The sequence below is a fragment of the Coregonus lavaretus genome (assembly GCF_964263955.1).
Source record: "Coregonus lavaretus genome assembly, chromosome: 4".
Lineage (NCBI taxonomy): Eukaryota > Metazoa > Chordata > Actinopteri > Salmoniformes > Salmonidae > Coregonus > Coregonus lavaretus.
In genome coordinates this window covers 27,526,524-27,543,548 of record NC_139991.1, presented here as the reverse complement: position 1 = coordinate 27,543,548, position 17,025 = coordinate 27,526,524, and the positions used below count along the sequence as shown (strand labels likewise).

The window sequence follows — 17,025 nt, the reverse complement described above, 5'->3', positions numbered from 1 at the left end:
GACGACAAAGCTCTAGCTAGAAAATATCTTTGAACAAAAATATTGCTTATTTTTCAGTTATGACAGGGATCAATCAACATCAACGCCTACCAAGCGTGGTGTGTTTCCAGCCCCCACCATTATCGAGTATTGGAGCAGAATCAGAGCAGAATCATTTATTTTCAATGTAGCCTAGGCGGGGGCAAAATTATATCTAGGCGTAGCGGTCGGTGGTGCTCGTGCCTGAGGAAGCCACTCAGTCGAGGCGGAGAAAATAGGATTCTGGTCTAGTTTTGAAGAGGTGCCGTTGTTGTTGATCAATCACTTTAGAAAACGTAGCCCGTGTGGTGAAACGTCAGCACGTACGTCCAACAGCAGGACCAGCTAACTTTCACACTCTAGGGGTGAAGGACTCCAGGAATTTTGGAGTCGACTCCTGTGGTTGGAGTCGAAAGAGTCGACTCTTGCTCGACTCCCAAAACACGCTGAAACGGCTGTGCATCAAGGTACACACCCCACCTCATTATTGCAGAGTCCTACAAGACACATTTTGTGTTCTAGAGAGGACTGGCATGAGCACGATGCTTCCCATTTGCTTATCAACTTATAAAAGGTATATTTTGTTTGAATATAGAAGGTGATGTGTAGGAACTAAAATATTTATGTGAGATTTCTGTTGTGCGCAGCCTTGACAGATCCCATGGGATGATGCAATGCACCCTCTAGGCCTATTCTTTGCAGTATTATAGGCCAGTGGCGGTTGGTGCCGTTTAAGATGAGGGAGGATGATACTTTTTTTTTATGAGCATGGGCATAGCCTTATTTCTATTACAGCATATTGGATGACTGTCATTCATATTCCATTCACCCAGCTCAATGTAACATCGATAGGTTTAGGCTACTACATGATACTCTAATTTCCCTGTACCCATCATGAGGTCGCTGCAACCTAGCCTATGAATGAAAGTTTACAATGTAGGTTCACAGGTCGAGACAACTTTGAGTAATCTATAAGGTGACAGAGAGTGACACATTCAATACCTGCATCTAGCGGATCTAGGGTGTAATCATTAGTCCAACAGTTGCAAATTAGAGTTTCTATTGGACAAATTCAGGTATGTTTATCCCCGTTTCGTTACATTTGCTTCAGTTTAAGAAACGTTTTTCAACAGAATAGACGGAATGAATACACCCCTGATCACACGCAAACACAGTTCACTTTCTTAGCAGCCACTCGTGCTTGGCTGACAAATATATAGGTGTCCCCATAATATTTAAATTGAGGAAGTGTGATCATCATTATTTTGGTAATCCATGGTAGACTTCCCTCCAAATAAGAATGTATGGCATGTCATACTATTTCTGGCCAGACAGCATCAAATACATGGGTGTCACGAACGTCAGACATTTTAGTCATTTAGCAGACACTCTTATCTAGAGCAACTTACAGTTAGTGAGTGCATACATTATAATTATTTATTTTTTCATACTGACCCCCCGTGGGAATCGAACCCACAACCCTGGCGTTGCAAACGCCATGCTCTACCAACTGAGCTACATCCCTGCCGGCCATTCCCTCCCCTACCCTGGGACAATTGTACGCCGCCCCATAGGTCTCCCGGTCACGGCCAGCTACGACAGAGCCTGGATTTGAACAAGGATCTCTAGTGGCACAGCTAGCACTGTGATGCAGTGCCTTAGACCACTGCGCCACTCGGGAGGTCACTCAGACCAAGGTGCAGCATGAAAAGTGTACATGTTTATTAAACTCAATAAACATTTAAAAAAACAAGAAACAACTTAACGTGAAGTCCTCAGGCTATACACATACAAGCCTAACATGGAACATAAACAAGATCCCACAACCCAGGCAGGAAAACTGGCTACTTAAGTATGATCCCCAATCAGAGACAACGAGCGACAGCTGCCTCTGATTGGGAATCACACCCGGCCAAACATAGAAATACGAATACTAGAATGTCCACATATAAATTCCCACACCCTGACTCACCAACTAGCCAACTCTACGTCAGGGCGTGACAATGGGCTACAAACATTAGGCATAAAACATTAGGAACACCTGCTCTTATATTTACATTTTAGTCATTTAGCAGACGCTCTTATCCAGAGCGACTTACAGTTAGTGAGTGCATACATTTTCATACTGTCCCCCCGTGGGAAACGAACACACAACCCTGGCGTTGCAAGCGCCATGCTCTACCAACTGAGCAACACGGGGCCCCATGACAGACTGACCACAGGTGAATGCAGGTGAAACCTGTGATCCCTTATTGATATGACCTGTTAAATTCACTTCAGTGTAGATGAAGGGGAGGAGACAGGTTAAAATCCTTAAGAGTCTATTGAAGCCAGTGGAGACTACTGAGGGGAGGACGGCTCATAATAATGGCTGGAATGGAGTAAATGGAATGGCATCAAACACATGGAAACCATGTGTTTGATGTACGCTGAACAAAAATATAAATGCAACATGTAAATTGTTGGTCCCATGTTTCATGAGATGAAATAAAAGATCCCAGAAATGTTCCATATGCACAAAAAGCTTATTTTGCACAAAAAGCTAATGGCACCCAAAATATTTTTTTGGGGGGGGGCAATCTGAGAGAGCCACAACACCAACAATGACCATGTTTTACACTCAGTTTCAACCTGCTGTTGAACTTCTTTCTTCAAATTGATCAATCACAGTGAGGTGAGTTTTAAAAGCAAGATACTCTTTTGATGATAAGTGTTTGATGTGATTTTTGATTGCATTTGCATTGATGTCAGAGTGGTTAGAGGGACAATAGAGCCCTGGGTGCCAGGCCATTAGCGACCTGATGGTCTTTAGCAAGTTGGGTACTACCAACGCATGTCCAGAGTGCATAAAAGGAGATTACTATGACTCAAAGATCATGCAAAATCTTACTGCGGTCACTGTAACTAGGCTTCTCCAAGCTCTGATGCTGCTGATGGTCATTAGTAGCCTACCAAACTTGCTAACTGCCTGGTACTCAGCACTCTATTGTCCCTCTAATCACTCTGACATCAATGCAAATTTAATCGATAATCTAATCAAACACTTCATGAGAGCCCATGAGCTCATGTTGCGCAACATTTCTATAGGCTATGCAGTTTTGATGGCCTCTATTAAAAAGAGGAGGATCCCATCAACTTTCTATAGGCTAGGCCTACTATATTTATTTCTCAACTTTCCTAATATTAAGCACATTGCTTCGCTTTATAACAGGAATATAGCCTACCTGGCTGGCATGAAGTTTAACCACGGGAAAGGCGTCCTCCATTCGCTATTTAAGTGCATAAATGACATGTATTTTTTTCCCCTACCCCTGTTCCGAGACAGGTGCATGATAATGGTCCATTCTAAATCATAACTAATTTCACACATATATTATTTAGTATATATAAAGACAAGATTAAATCAAGAATAGTCTGATGACAATATTAGCCTATCACTTGTGAATTACATAGTATCACTTGTGAATGATGCCCAGCTTGTGTGCAGTAAGGCAAGAAATAGCGCATTACTTTTTCTTTCGACTTTTTCAATTCATAGTCGCACACCTCATGTAGCCTAGCCCATAGGCCTATGTGTTTTAATAAGGTTTGTATCACAACTAAAGTGGCCAAATAACTTCTTAAAATTAAGCACATTAATCCGCTTTACAACCGGTCTAGAGCCTAACCGGCATACATAGGCGGCGTGTGAGTTTCAAGTTTGGGGAAGATCATTTTCACCATAAAAATGCACCTTTATAATAAAGCAACACATGCATAATCACATTTGTGGTCACTTTTGAGAATGGTGTTTTCCCGCTAATTTATTGCATTTAGGAACATTCACACTTATAGCCTACTGCTGTGTGCGTATTGCTGCGCTTATAATGTGAAGAAATAGCCTAATAGTTTATTAACATTTTAAGCTAAACGTTCTGATCTGTTGCATCAGCCTCATTGCTTTTAAAAGGTTTTTAGATGCGAGTGGTTGAATTAATTTGGAATCTATCGCATCCCACAACTGTCCCAGCCTATGTTTTGAATATTTCGTTCCCGCACAGAAGGACATGTTGACCAATAGAATAGGTCAACTTGTGTACTATGGGGGATAGTAGATTGACATGGGCTAGTGGTTTTGCTGTTCGTTAGACCTACTCATATTGTTGGCTGAGGAAAAGTAAATGTGGACAGTTCTTCTAACATCTTCAATATGAGCCTCGGAACTCGATAAGAAGGACCCAAGCAGTTGCGTCCCCGATGTGTCTGTCTTCACTTGAACCTTACTTCGGAGCTGAGATAGATGCCTGTGAGAAGAATCCGATCACGTGACGAGCATTGGCTAATAAGAATTGAGATATCTGAGAGAGCCATGTGAGTGAGAGGTGCTTCGGAACACGCAGCCGGGAGAAGGGAATTATAAATATTATATTCAGCCCAAGGCTTGGCACAATGGCCACTGGCCGCAAAAGGCATGGATTTTTTTAGGGTGCATTATGGCCACACTAGGTAGATGCTGCCGGGGAATTCAAGGCATTATCAAGTGCTTGTCAAATTGTGAATGAGAGACTGATGAAGTGTGTGCAGCCTGTACAAGAAACAAAGCAGAGCTCATGCCTTTCATGCAACCTTTTTCAAATCATCATTAGAGTCGCATCATGCAGCCTTAGAATGTATAAAAAATCTAAACATATAGCCCAACGTTTGTATCAAATACAGTTGCATAAATAACTCTAAATAACCACTCAACACAGAATAACCGCATGTGCGCACTCCCTCAGAAATCGCTTGGAGAAAACATCCTTTCTATTTTATTCAGCTATGTTCAATTGTATTCTTCATACTATAAAATAATGCCACGGAATTGTAAGCAAATCTTGTCTGCTAAAGGAACTAGTGTAGCCCACAGCCATATGGCATAGCCAGATCAGGGCCTAACATAAGGACACCTCAGAGTATGCTATTCTGTTCTTCTGAAATAGACTATATTTTCTTCATATCATGTTTCTTTAGACCCGTCTAAAATAAATAATGGGTTTATTGTGATAGTGTAGGCTATATTAAATGGATTTATTCGACTTTTTTAAATGTAGATGTTCCAAAGTCTGCATCAGTGGCTTTTAGGCTATGTGTGGAAACCAGGAGATGCTAAATGTTTTTATGTTAATTAACGGTCAATAACCGTGAGACCAGCAGCTATTTGCTTGACAATCACCGACTGACAAAATGTCATGACCGCCACAGCCCTAGTCATGACTCATGACAGCTGGTATGGCGGTAATGCGGTCACCGCAACAGCCCTAGTCGTGGTTGTGTTTTTTGTCTCTAGTTTCAGTACTGGTTTTATCAGACTGCAGGCAATCAGAGCAGTGCTTTGTAATGGATGTGTAGGTTTGTGGACCAGTGTGTGAATGTGTGTGTGCATGCGTGTGTGTGTGAGTGAGTGCATGCGTGTGTGCATGGAACAGTGTGTTTCAGCTCATGTTAATTTGAGAAGACTGGGCGGGCAGAGAGAAGCTGTGAAACTTGGCCTCCTTCAAAACTCGTAATGTCTCTCACCCAGGAACACTGAGGTTAATTCACAGTATGAGAACTGTGAGAAAGTTCACTATATATCCAAACCTTAAACCGTGGATAGATGGCCGCATACGTGCTAAACTGAAAATGCGAACCACCGCATTTAACCATGGTAAGGTGACTGGGAACATGGACGAGTACAAATAGACCAGCTACAACCTCTGTAATTCAATCAAATAGTAAAAAAGACATTACAGGGACAAAGTGGAGTCACAATTCAATGGCTCAGACACGAGACGCATGTGGCAGGGACTTCAGACTATCACGGATTATAAAGGTTAAACCAGCCACGTCGCAGACACGACACCTCACTCTGAGACAAACTTAACACATTCTTCACCCGCTTCGAGGAAAACCACACAGAGGACTGCTCACAAGGACTACGAGCTCCCGGTTTCTGTAGCCGACGTGAGTAGGACCTTAAAGCGTGGCTGCCGCAAGGCTGCCGTGGCCCTCGCAAGGCTGCCGGCCCGGATGGCATACCAAGCCGCGTCCTCAGTGCATGCGCAGACCGGCTGGCTGGAGTGTTTACAGACATATTCAACCTCTCCCTATCCTAGTCTGTTGTCCACACATGCTTCAATATGTGCACTATTTTGCCTGTACCCAAGCAAGCTAAGCTAACTAAACTAAACTACTATTGCCTCGTAGCACTCACCTCTGTCATCATGAAGTGCTTTGAGAGGCTAGTCAAGGACCATATCACCTTCACCTTAGCCGACACCCTAGACCCACTACAATTTGCATACCACCCCAACAGATCCACGGACGACGCAATCGCCGTTGCACTGTACACTGCCCTATCCAACCTGGACAAGAAGAATACCTATGTGAGAATGCTGTTCATCAACTACAGCTCTGCTTTCAACACCATAATGCCCTCCAAGCTTGTCCCTAAGCTCAGGGCCCTGGGTCTGAACCCTTCGCTGCGCAACTGGGTCCTAGACTTCCTGATGGACCGACCCCAGGTTGTGCGGATAGGCAACAACACCTCCGCCATGCTGATCCTCAACACAGGGCCCCCCCCCAGGGGTGTGTGCTCAGCCCCCTCCTGTATTCCTTGTCCACCGATGACTGAGTGGCTACACACGACTCCAACTCTATCATCATGTTTGCTGACGACAGTGGTAGGCCTGATTAGCTACTACGATGAGACAGTCTACAGGGAGAAGGTTAGAGCCCTGGTGGAGTGGTGCCAGGAAAATAACCTGTCGCTCAACGTAAAAAAAAAACGAAGGAGCTGATCGTGGACCAAAGGAAACAGAGGGAGCACGCCCCCATCCACATCGACGGGGCCGCAGTGCAGAGGATCAAAAGCTTCAAGTTCCTTGGTGTGCGCATCACTGAGGACCTGAAATGGTCCCACCACACGACACTGTGGTGAAGAAGGCACAACAGCCCCTCTACAACCTCAAGCGGCTGACAAAATTACACATGGCCACTAAGCCCCTCACGAACTGCTACAGATGCACCATTGAGAGAATTCTGTCAGGCTGCTTCACCGCCTGGTACGGCAACTGCACCGCCCTCAAACAAATAGCTCTTCAGAGGGTGGTGCGGTCAGCCCAACGCATCACCAGGGGCACGCTGCCTGCCCTCCAGGACATTTACTGCACCCGGTGTCAAAGGAAGGCCAAGAAGATCATCAAGGACCTCAGCCACCGGAGTCATGGTCTGTTCAGTCTGCTACCACCTAGCAGACAGAGACAGTACAGGTGCATCAAAGCTGGGACCGAAAGACTGAGAAACAGCTTCTATTGAACAGCTATCACTAGCCGGCTACCTGCCCGTACTCTGCCCTGCACCTTGAGACTAATGCCCCATGTACAGTAGATAGTCATTGGACACTGGTCACCTCATATTCTGTTTATATACTGTTGTTTACTCACTGTGTATGTATATATACTGTATTCTCCACATAGCTCATCCTAATATAGCTACTACTGTACATACCCTTTTCTTCCATAATATACTGTTTATGCACACCACGTTTTTATATTCTGGATTCAGACACACGCTCATGCTAATACGTATATCTACTCTGGATTGTTAATTGGACTTGTTCTGTCATTTCTGGATTTCTTGTTTAGATTTTTTATTATTTGTGTATTTGTATTGTATTTGCGAGACATTCTACTGCACTGTGGGAGCTAGTAACATGAGCATTTCACTCCACCTGCTATAAAACTTTGATTTTATTTAGAGCAATATTATCCCTGTGTTTTTAATTTACACACCCTAGAGTCCATTTCGTTGAAACTGACAGAGAGAGGTGTAAGGTTAACATCGGGTTTTCTACCGTACACAGGTTTACCTTCCTTTAGTTCTCTTTCATTAAGTAAAGTTATCATTTGTCAGAGTAAGCTAAACTTGTGACTAGTTTGTGAATGGAAAGTGTTCATGGTTGGCCTGCGATCTACTTCTGAGCTGACTAACTGTTAGAGGTCGCTCTCTAGTGGGAAAGAAGAGGAGAAGCTGAAAAATAAGTGGATCAAATACTGAAATGCTAAGATTATTGGAAAACAAACACTTAAAATGTTAATGTTGCTTTCTGACCCTATCATTATTAGGTCCTATTTAAAGAAGCAAACACAAGTCAATGATAGGCTAGATACAGTGCAATCCGAAAGTATTCAGACCCCTTCCCTTTTTCCACATTTTGTTACGTTACAGCCTTATTCTAAAATTGATTAAAATAATGTTTTTTGTCATCAATCTACACACAATAACACATAATGGAAAAGTGAAAACATATTTTTTTGTTGGCAAATTTATATAAAAACGAATAATAACATTATTTACATAAGTGTTCAGACCCTTTGCTATGAGACTCGAAATTGAGCTCAGGTGCATCCTGTTTCCATTGATCATCCTTGAGATGTTTCTACAACTTGAATGGAGTCCACCTGTGGTAAATTCAATTGATTGGACATGATTTGGAAAGGCACACACCTCTCTATATAAAGGTCCCACAGTTGACAGTGCATGTCAGAGCAAAAACCAAGCCATGAGGTCGAAGGAATTGTCCGTAGAGCTCCGAGACAGGATTGTGTCGAGGCACAGATCTGGGGAAGGGTACCAGAAAACGTCTGCAGCATTGAAGGTCCCCAAGAACACAGTGGCCTCCATCATTCTTAAATGGAAGAAGTTTGGAACCACCAAGACTCTTCCTAGAGCTGGCTGCCCGGCCAAACTGAGCAATCGGGGGAGAAGGGCCTTGGTCAGGGAGGTGACCAAGAACCCAATGGTCACTCTGACAGAGCTCCAGAGTTCCTCTGTGGAGATGGGAGAACCTTCCAGAAAGACAACCATCTCTGCAGGACAATTTAATAAATGTTAGAATAAGGCTGTAACGTAACAAAATGTGTAAAAAGTAAAGGGGTCTGAATACTTTCCAAATGCACTGTATTCAACTCTATGGTCATGACCATGTTACATTTCCTGCAGTGCACTTCATGTTTGACAGGTGGAGTAAGTGCATATGTTTCTGTTAGACTGTAATCAGTGTCAGCAAAAAGTTTGAAGTTGCATGGATGAGGTAATGGTCAGTACTGCATTGTTATCAAAATATTATTCTTGGTAAGATCGCTCAATACTAGGAACTAATGGTTATCTTAAATAAACCTAATGAATTATTCAGTACCCATCCATTCATTGATTTACCTGTGTGTTTTTGTAGACATACCAATCAATGAGTCCTGTTACTAACCACATATCTACAGTGTGTGTGTGTGTGTGTGTGTGTGTGTGTGTGTGTGTGTGTGTGTGTGTGTGTGTGTGTGTGTGTGTGTGTGTGTGTGTGTGTGTGTGTGTGTGTGTGTGTGTGTGCGGGCGCGCACCCTATCAGTAACCACATAGATTCAGCAGCTGCCCAAGAGAATCCGTCCCTCCCCTTCTTCCTGTGTGATTGTGTTTGGTTGACAGGCAGTATTTCCTAAAGCTGACAAGGCGAAAGTGACATTACACAATAGGTATTTGTTTAGAAACAATGTATTGATTAGTGTGTTTCTGTGGGTTTTGATTTAGTGGGTTTAACAATTAAGAAAGGTACATAAATGCTTTGTAAATTATTCTGTATGAGCTAAAAAAAAATACAAAACAATATTAGCAAAGTTTAAAAGGAAAACGAAAAGAGAATGTGCAGAAGAGGTCGCAAAACACTGAAAGGCTTGTAAGACACCGTTCAAATTGGAATGATTATTTACACAAATAAATTATTTACAAGCCCATCAGAACTTTCTTGACACAGCAGGCTATCACACAATAATTAATCAGTATCTAAAGAATGCAGACAATCTTGTTTATTTTAGCTAGATAAATGTGGCTTAATTTGTTCATTCTCTCGACTTCAGGCTATAGTATGAATCTATCATATCAGGACATGGTTGAACAAACACTGAAGCTACTGTATGCTTCACAGAGCAGGAAAATATGTGGTGTTTGTTGTTGGCCGCTCAGTTTCAGGTATTAGCATACATGTAACCTTTCTTCCTAAAATCATGCCATTATTGTGCAATGACCATGTTTGCATTTTTTGCTGGCAATTTCTTTGTCTTTGCTGTATGATCAGCAGCGTGCCGTGCTCTCATCTCCTCGGCGCCGGCACATGAGGAGAGAACTGTTACAAAGTAACCGAAAATGAAAGAATGTTAAGGGAAACTGATTCGATGTTACAATGTATCATTTAACCCATTGTTTCCCAGTAATCTAATCAACTCCTAAAGTTTCATCAAATTCCGCTGAGGGATAAACGGTCACGTGGGCAGGAATCACATGCTGGGCTATTTACTCCGGGCAGGCCCTGAGATTGTTAAAGTTCTCTTTCAGCTAATCCTAGGCCGCACTGTGATATACCGCCCCCTTTCAGCCAATCACAAGCCCCCCCCCCCCCCCGCACCCCACCCCCTCCTACTATACGACATATAGCTGGCTTTATAAAGTGTTGTGTCTAGTAGACACTGGCTACACAACAACACCAGAAATCATCACACTGCTACTGCAAATTGACCAAAAAGTAAGTATTGCTCTAGATTATGTTGTTTGTACAGTGTTAGGTCTTGGTTCTTGGGTTATGGACATTTACCAGGGGCATTTGCTCTTCGATTTGATTGATACAGCAAAACAACATTAGTCTACAGTTTCTGATGTTGTTTTTGTTGCGGGCTGTTACCGAACATTCCCTAGAATATCTCCGTGGATATCAACATTACTTGATGTAATTTGGAATACCGGTAGTGTAGTAGCCTAGTAAAACGTTCCATATAACGTTTTATATTTTTTCCCCTTGAGTTGAGTCCGCTGTGTCGAGCGGAGGGGGGCTTAGAAGGGGTCTTTGTTTTGTTCTCACAAACCACATTTCGGTCCAACCGTGTTATGCGAGTAAAGTACATGTCGGATAAATGTCATGACAAACCTCATGGAAACAACATTTTCCCGGTAAACTTTAAAAATGTCGACAAAACAAAATACGCTAGACAAAGTGGGATCTTTTTGTGGCTGTAAAATTAATTACGCGATGAATGTTGGTGGAAACGCTTTTTTGCACAAATATTGATATAATAACCATAATATCGAAGAAAACTTGGAGTCACGCGATGACGTGTTGTGTGGAACTCACACTACGACTCGTCGGGAAAACATGCAGTTTACTAGGCTACAGATTAAATAAATTATGATGAACTAACTTCACAGGGTGGTGAAATTGCAGTGATGTTTCTGTACCTTGGGTTGAATTGAAACAATAGCTGCTGATTACTTCACAAGTGCTTTATTGGCATAAATATTACCATTGATGGTTACATTTCATTTTCTCTGTTAAACCTACCCTTGACTTCGATAGCAACAGTGAATCATTTTTTAGATCTCTCAATCATTCACATGATAGCACATTGGTAGTAGTCAGTGACATATCAAAGCTAAGCAGGGCTGGGCTAGGTTAAAACCCTTGGATGGGAAACCAAATGGATATCTGTAGATAGATCAACTTAACCTCATTATTTTGTGTGTGTGTATATAACGTTAAAGATCTGTCGTTGTTTCAAAGGTACAAATTCAACATTGTATACAATATATATATATATATATATGTACTCCTGAGTGGCGCAGTGGTCTAAGGCACTGCATCGCAGTGCTAACTGTGTCACTAGAGATCCTGGTTCGAATCCAGGCTCTGTCGCAGCCGGCCGCGACCGGGAGACTCATGGGCGGCGCACAATTGGCCCAGCGTTGTCCAGGGTAGGGGAGGGAATGGCCGGCCGGGATGTAGCTCAGTTGATAGAGCATGGCGTTTGCAACGCCAGGGTTGTGGGTTCGATTCCCACGGGGGGCCAGTATAAAAAAATATGTATTCACTAACTGTAAGTCGCTCTGGATAAGAGCGTCTGCTAAATGACTAAAAATGTAATGTAAATGTAAGTAACGGGGGGTCAGTATGAAAAAAAATAATAATAATGTATGCACTAACTGTAAGTCGCTCTGGATAAGAGCGTCTGCTAAATGACTAAAAATGTAAATGTAAAAAATGTATATATATATATATATATAGCTTCTTCACACTGAAATACTAGGCTGACTGAGCTCTTCTCTCCCATCACAGCTGTTCGACCATGATGTCCCTGTACTTGGCAGTGTTGGTGCTCTGTATGAGTGCAGTGTATGCGGCCCCTAGGTTTGACTCTCAGTTGGAGGGCCACTGGCACTTGTGGAAGAACTGGCACAGCAAGAACTACCATGAGGTGGGTGTTTGAGCACAAGTAGGGGAGCACTTCCTAATAGGAACCCCATCAGTAGCGCTCAACCAGTGGAGGCTGGTGGGAGAAGCTAAAGGAGGAAGGGATCATTGTAATGGCTGGAATGGAATTATTGGAACGGTATCAAACATTTGGAAACCACATGTTTGACTCCGTTCCATTACAGCCATTACAATGAGCCTTTCCTCCTATAGCTCCTCCCACCAGCCTCCACTGCTCTCAACAAGGGGCTCAAATTGATCAATTGGTGCATTGGCATACATGTTAGTGGAAATTACACCTAGCGCAGTATATCATGAATTGCATGGATTGTGCCCATAGTTCTTGGACAATATATGATTGTGTATATTTTCTCTGACTGTTTTTCACTCATTGTTGCAGAGAGAGGAGGGCTGGAGGAGGATGGTTTGGGAGAAGAACCTGAAGACTATTGAGATGCACAACCTGGACCACTCTATGGGAAAACACTCCTACCGTCTGGGCATGAACCACTTCGGTGACATGGTAAGAAGAACCACCTTGCTGAGCAGTGCTTGACTTGGACTGAAATGGGTGCCGGTACTGTATATATTTAGGTGCTGGAACTCCGCAGTACTAATATTCTATAAGAGGTGCAGGAACTCAAGCAGTAGAAAGTTTGAGGTGCCGGTATCAGTTACAGTGAGCTCCTGTCCAAGTCAAGCACTGTTGCTGAGACATTTTACTGTGGTGCAGGAGGTACATTTCAGCAGCCCTTTCCCATACTGTGTGTGTGCTGTAGCTGCATTTTTTTTGTTGTCATGTCATACATTTGCTAAGGCACATACAGTATGACATATTTTACAGGCAATTTGACAACAGACACAGGTATCAGCTTTGACAATGAAAGCAGGACTGTATTCAGACTCACAGGTTAGGTTTCTTCAGCTATCAAGCAGGAATGGAATAGTTATCCTGAGAAGGGAATTGAAACGTACTCATAGTCTTTTAAAGATGAACACTAGCTTTATGGTTCAGTGCATAACTTTTAAAACAGTCCTAAGACATTAATAAACCTACATTTCCCATTCTTATGGTAAATTACAAACCACATCTGGCCAGGGAAGATATTACATTTCAACATGTTTTTAGACCAATGAAGAGTTCGGGCAGCTCATGAACGGCTACAAGCAGACGACTGTGAGGAAGTACAAGGGCTCTCTGTTCATGGAACCAAACTACCTGCAGGCCCCTAAAGCTGTGGACTGGAGAGAGAAGGGCTACGTCACTCCCGTCAAGGACCAGGTGAGACCTGACTCATGAGTCATGACTCATATCCACACACTGCTTTGTCACTAAATAAATGCAGACTTTCCAGAGGTTTTACTTCCAGAGAACTGTCTGGCTTGTTTGCATGCTAGTTACCCATGATTGTCATTTACAGTATACAGAGGATAAGGTGGCAAATTGTGTATACAGATGGTTTATTACGTAGTTAATACTAATACATATTTATTACTTACATACACTGGCATAATATGCACATGTCAGTGAGTTCTCTGACATGAAATACTAACAAGATGTTTAACCATCTTTCCCCCTCAGGGCTCATGTGGGTCTTGCTGGTCGTTTAGTTCCACCGGTGCCTTAGAGGGCCAGCATTTCAGGAAGACTGGCATGCTGGTGTCTCTGAGTGAACAGAACCTGGTGGATTGCTCCAGACCCCAGGGCAACGAGGGCTGTAATGGAGGTCTCATGGACCAGGCGTTCCAGTATGTAAAGGACAACACCGGCCTGGACACAGAGAAGTCTTACCCCTATGTGGCCAAGGTAAGGCCCTGTGTTCTATTAGTCTGAATTCAAATATAATAGCATATAAAGATTCATGTATTCAAAGTAAGGCCCTGTTCCTTTAGCCTGGTCCCAGATTGTACAGTTTTAGCTGTATAACCAACTCCTATGGTTGTAATTTTGGAATGACAATGACTAACAACTTCAACGTTGAAAAATAAATGAATGTTTCTACTCTTCATTGCAGTGGGATGTATGTCTCCAAGAATGACTGAATTGCTTGAATAATTGGAATGTTATTTTTTTACTAATCATGGCCATTGGCCTTCTCTGGTTACTCAGGATGATGATCTTTGCCACTACCAACCAGAGTTCAGTGCTGCCAATGACACTGGCTTTGTGGACATCCCCAGTGGCAAGGAGCATGCTCTGATGAAGGCTGTGGCGACTGTCGGCCCTGTCTCTGTCGCCATCGATGCCAGCCACGAATCCTTCCAGTTCTACCAGTCTGGTGAGTAGCAATTATGTACTTCAATTATGTAACTTTTAACTTTATTTGCAAGGATTGGAACCTACTATTTTTGAGTAGCAGTGAGCTGAACTGGTCTACTGTCCTGTTCACCATGTAGCTAATATTTACAAATGGTGTTGTCTTTCAAGTAAATCGTTACCAATATTTCTATGTTTTGCCCACTAGTAGCTAGCTAATAAATAGCTACAATCTAACTAGTTACTAGCTAAGGAACCAACTACCTTTTAGCTTTGAGATCAGGTGGTTTTACATACTCTGAGGTAAACCCAGCATCTTAGCCCACTAATTTAACTGTGTCCTCTCTCTATAGGGATCTACTATGAGAAGGAGTGCAGCAGTGAGCAGCTGGACCATGGAGTTCTGGTGGTGGGATACGGTTTCGAAGGAGAGGATGTGGATGGCATGAAATTCTGGATCGTCAAGAACAGGTACAGTACAGAGTATCTTCCTAGGATTTGTTTTTGTTTGTTACACGTCACCACCACGGGAATGGTTAATTTCCTCATCAGGGAATATGCCTCTCTACAATACCATTGCCTTTATTTGAATACAGTGTTGGTGTTGTCCTGATAATATGGTCTAAGTCATTAATTTCTCTAAAGCAGCTGTACATCTCATTGTATAATTTCCTAATAACTTGGACTGCGGGACTAACCTATTTGTTTTTTCCTCAGCTGGAGCGAGAAGTGGGGAGACAAAGGCTACATCTACATTGCCAAAGACAGGAAGAACCACTGTGGCATTGCCACGGCAGCCAGCTACCCACTGGTCTAGTGTTCTAGAACCTGGAGGTTCTAGAACACTAGACCCAGAGTTTTCGTTTTAGAAATGTTTGACAAAACATTCTGAAAAAAGGGCCATGATGACTACAGTGCTGCCTTAACTAAGTCTGTGAAATGTGCAAGAGAAACCTGCTTCATGGGTTTTAAAGAAACACTGTTTTAGGGAAATTATGAAATTCTACCTACTATTTTGTTTTATACTTGATTTTATGTGTGTCGTTGCGATTGTATGTGTATATAGTTCTTTTCGAGTTGAGCGTTCAGTTTATTTGAAGCTTTACTTGATGAGACCAACTAGACTACATTCTCTAGCACATAACGAGTCAGTTTGTGCTTACTGTTTATGTGTTTACAACACTGTTATAGACACAGGATATATATATCCCTGAGGTACAGTTGATATATACAGTCTATTTTTAACTGGAGACTTCTGTGTGGAGCTGAGAGCAACAACCGCTGAGTGATAAGACATTGAAGAAGACTAGAGCTCTGAAATGACTGAGTTAGTTTCTGAAAGAGAGGGACAACACGAGGAAGAGAGAAAGGTACAGCTGGGTTTGTTTCCTCTGTACTGCTTTTTATTTGCAGCTAGTGTTTGAGTGAAGGCATTGTATGGTAATGCCTGGACTAGAGCCTAGTGGTGTAGACTGATATGCCTCAGGGTGGTGAGGGGAGTTGTATAACATTCTAACACACATGTAGATGAGTGAAAATGGTGTTTAATAATAATAAACTACATTCATCAATCTGACTCCGTTATCATGTGAATAAAAGCTATAGGTCATAAATGTATACCGGTGAATCTAGCCAGCTTGCGAGTCTACGCATTAAGATGCTATAATTACATTTGTTCTAAGATAACTGATTATTAAGAGGCTTATGGGAACTTATGTGCTGTCTATAGCACCCATAGTCCAAGATCTTAGACCGAGATGTAAAGAACCTATGCATAATCTAATGCTATGTGTATAGTGTACATAACATTTACCATTAGACTTCTACATCAAATAATATTCTGAAATATGAGCACTACCGTAGTCTCCATTTAAAAGTAATCCAATGTATTACAGTTAAGCAATAAGAATACTATAATCAAATGGTACATAACAGAAGACTTCACAGTAGTCTTAACAGCATAGAAAATACACCACTATGACATACAAACGTACATCAGAAGATTGGTTCACCAATGACTCCACTAATTTATGAACTTATTTTCAATCAAAGAATTACTCTATAAAACAAGGAATGCATTTACTCAATTTAACTAATAGGATTTATTACTCACTAAATAATTGACACTCAAACAATTACAGTGTAGGCTACATGAAATACATGATACATTTACATAATAATACAGAGTAAATGACTACATCCAATAGGCAAAGACTTACAGTGCCTTCAGAATGTATTCACACTCCTTGATTTACCCCCAAATTGTGTTGTGTTACAGCCTGAATTTAAAATAGATTAAATTGAGATTTTGTGTCACTAACTTACACACAATACCCATTATGTCAATACCCCTTTATTATGGCAAGCTTAAATGAGTTTAGGCGTAAAAATTTGCTTAACAAGTCACATAAGTTGCATGGACTCACTATGTGTGCAATAATAGTGTTTACAATTTTTGAATGACTAC

At 42.1% G+C, this 17,025-nt stretch overlaps 1 protein-coding gene across 1 annotated transcript; it reads left to right on the top strand.

Moving 5' to 3' along the window:
• Positions 1 to 10,496: 10,496 nt before the first annotated feature.
• On the top strand, positions 10,497 to 16,129 carry LOC311128496 (procathepsin L-like). The gene is made up of 8 exons (XM_084160670.1): positions 10,497 to 10,585; positions 12,167 to 12,305; positions 12,702 to 12,824; positions 13,431 to 13,583; positions 13,884 to 14,108; positions 14,412 to 14,580; positions 14,912 to 15,029; positions 15,276 to 16,129. Exons 2-8 carry the CDS (start codon positions 12,177 to 12,179, stop codon positions 15,373 to 15,375), a joined length of 1,017 nt encoding a protein of 338 aa, XP_084016796.1. The 5' UTR covers positions 10,497 to 10,585; positions 12,167 to 12,176; the 3' UTR covers positions 15,376 to 16,129.
• Positions 16,130 to 17,025: the final 896 nt, after the last annotated feature.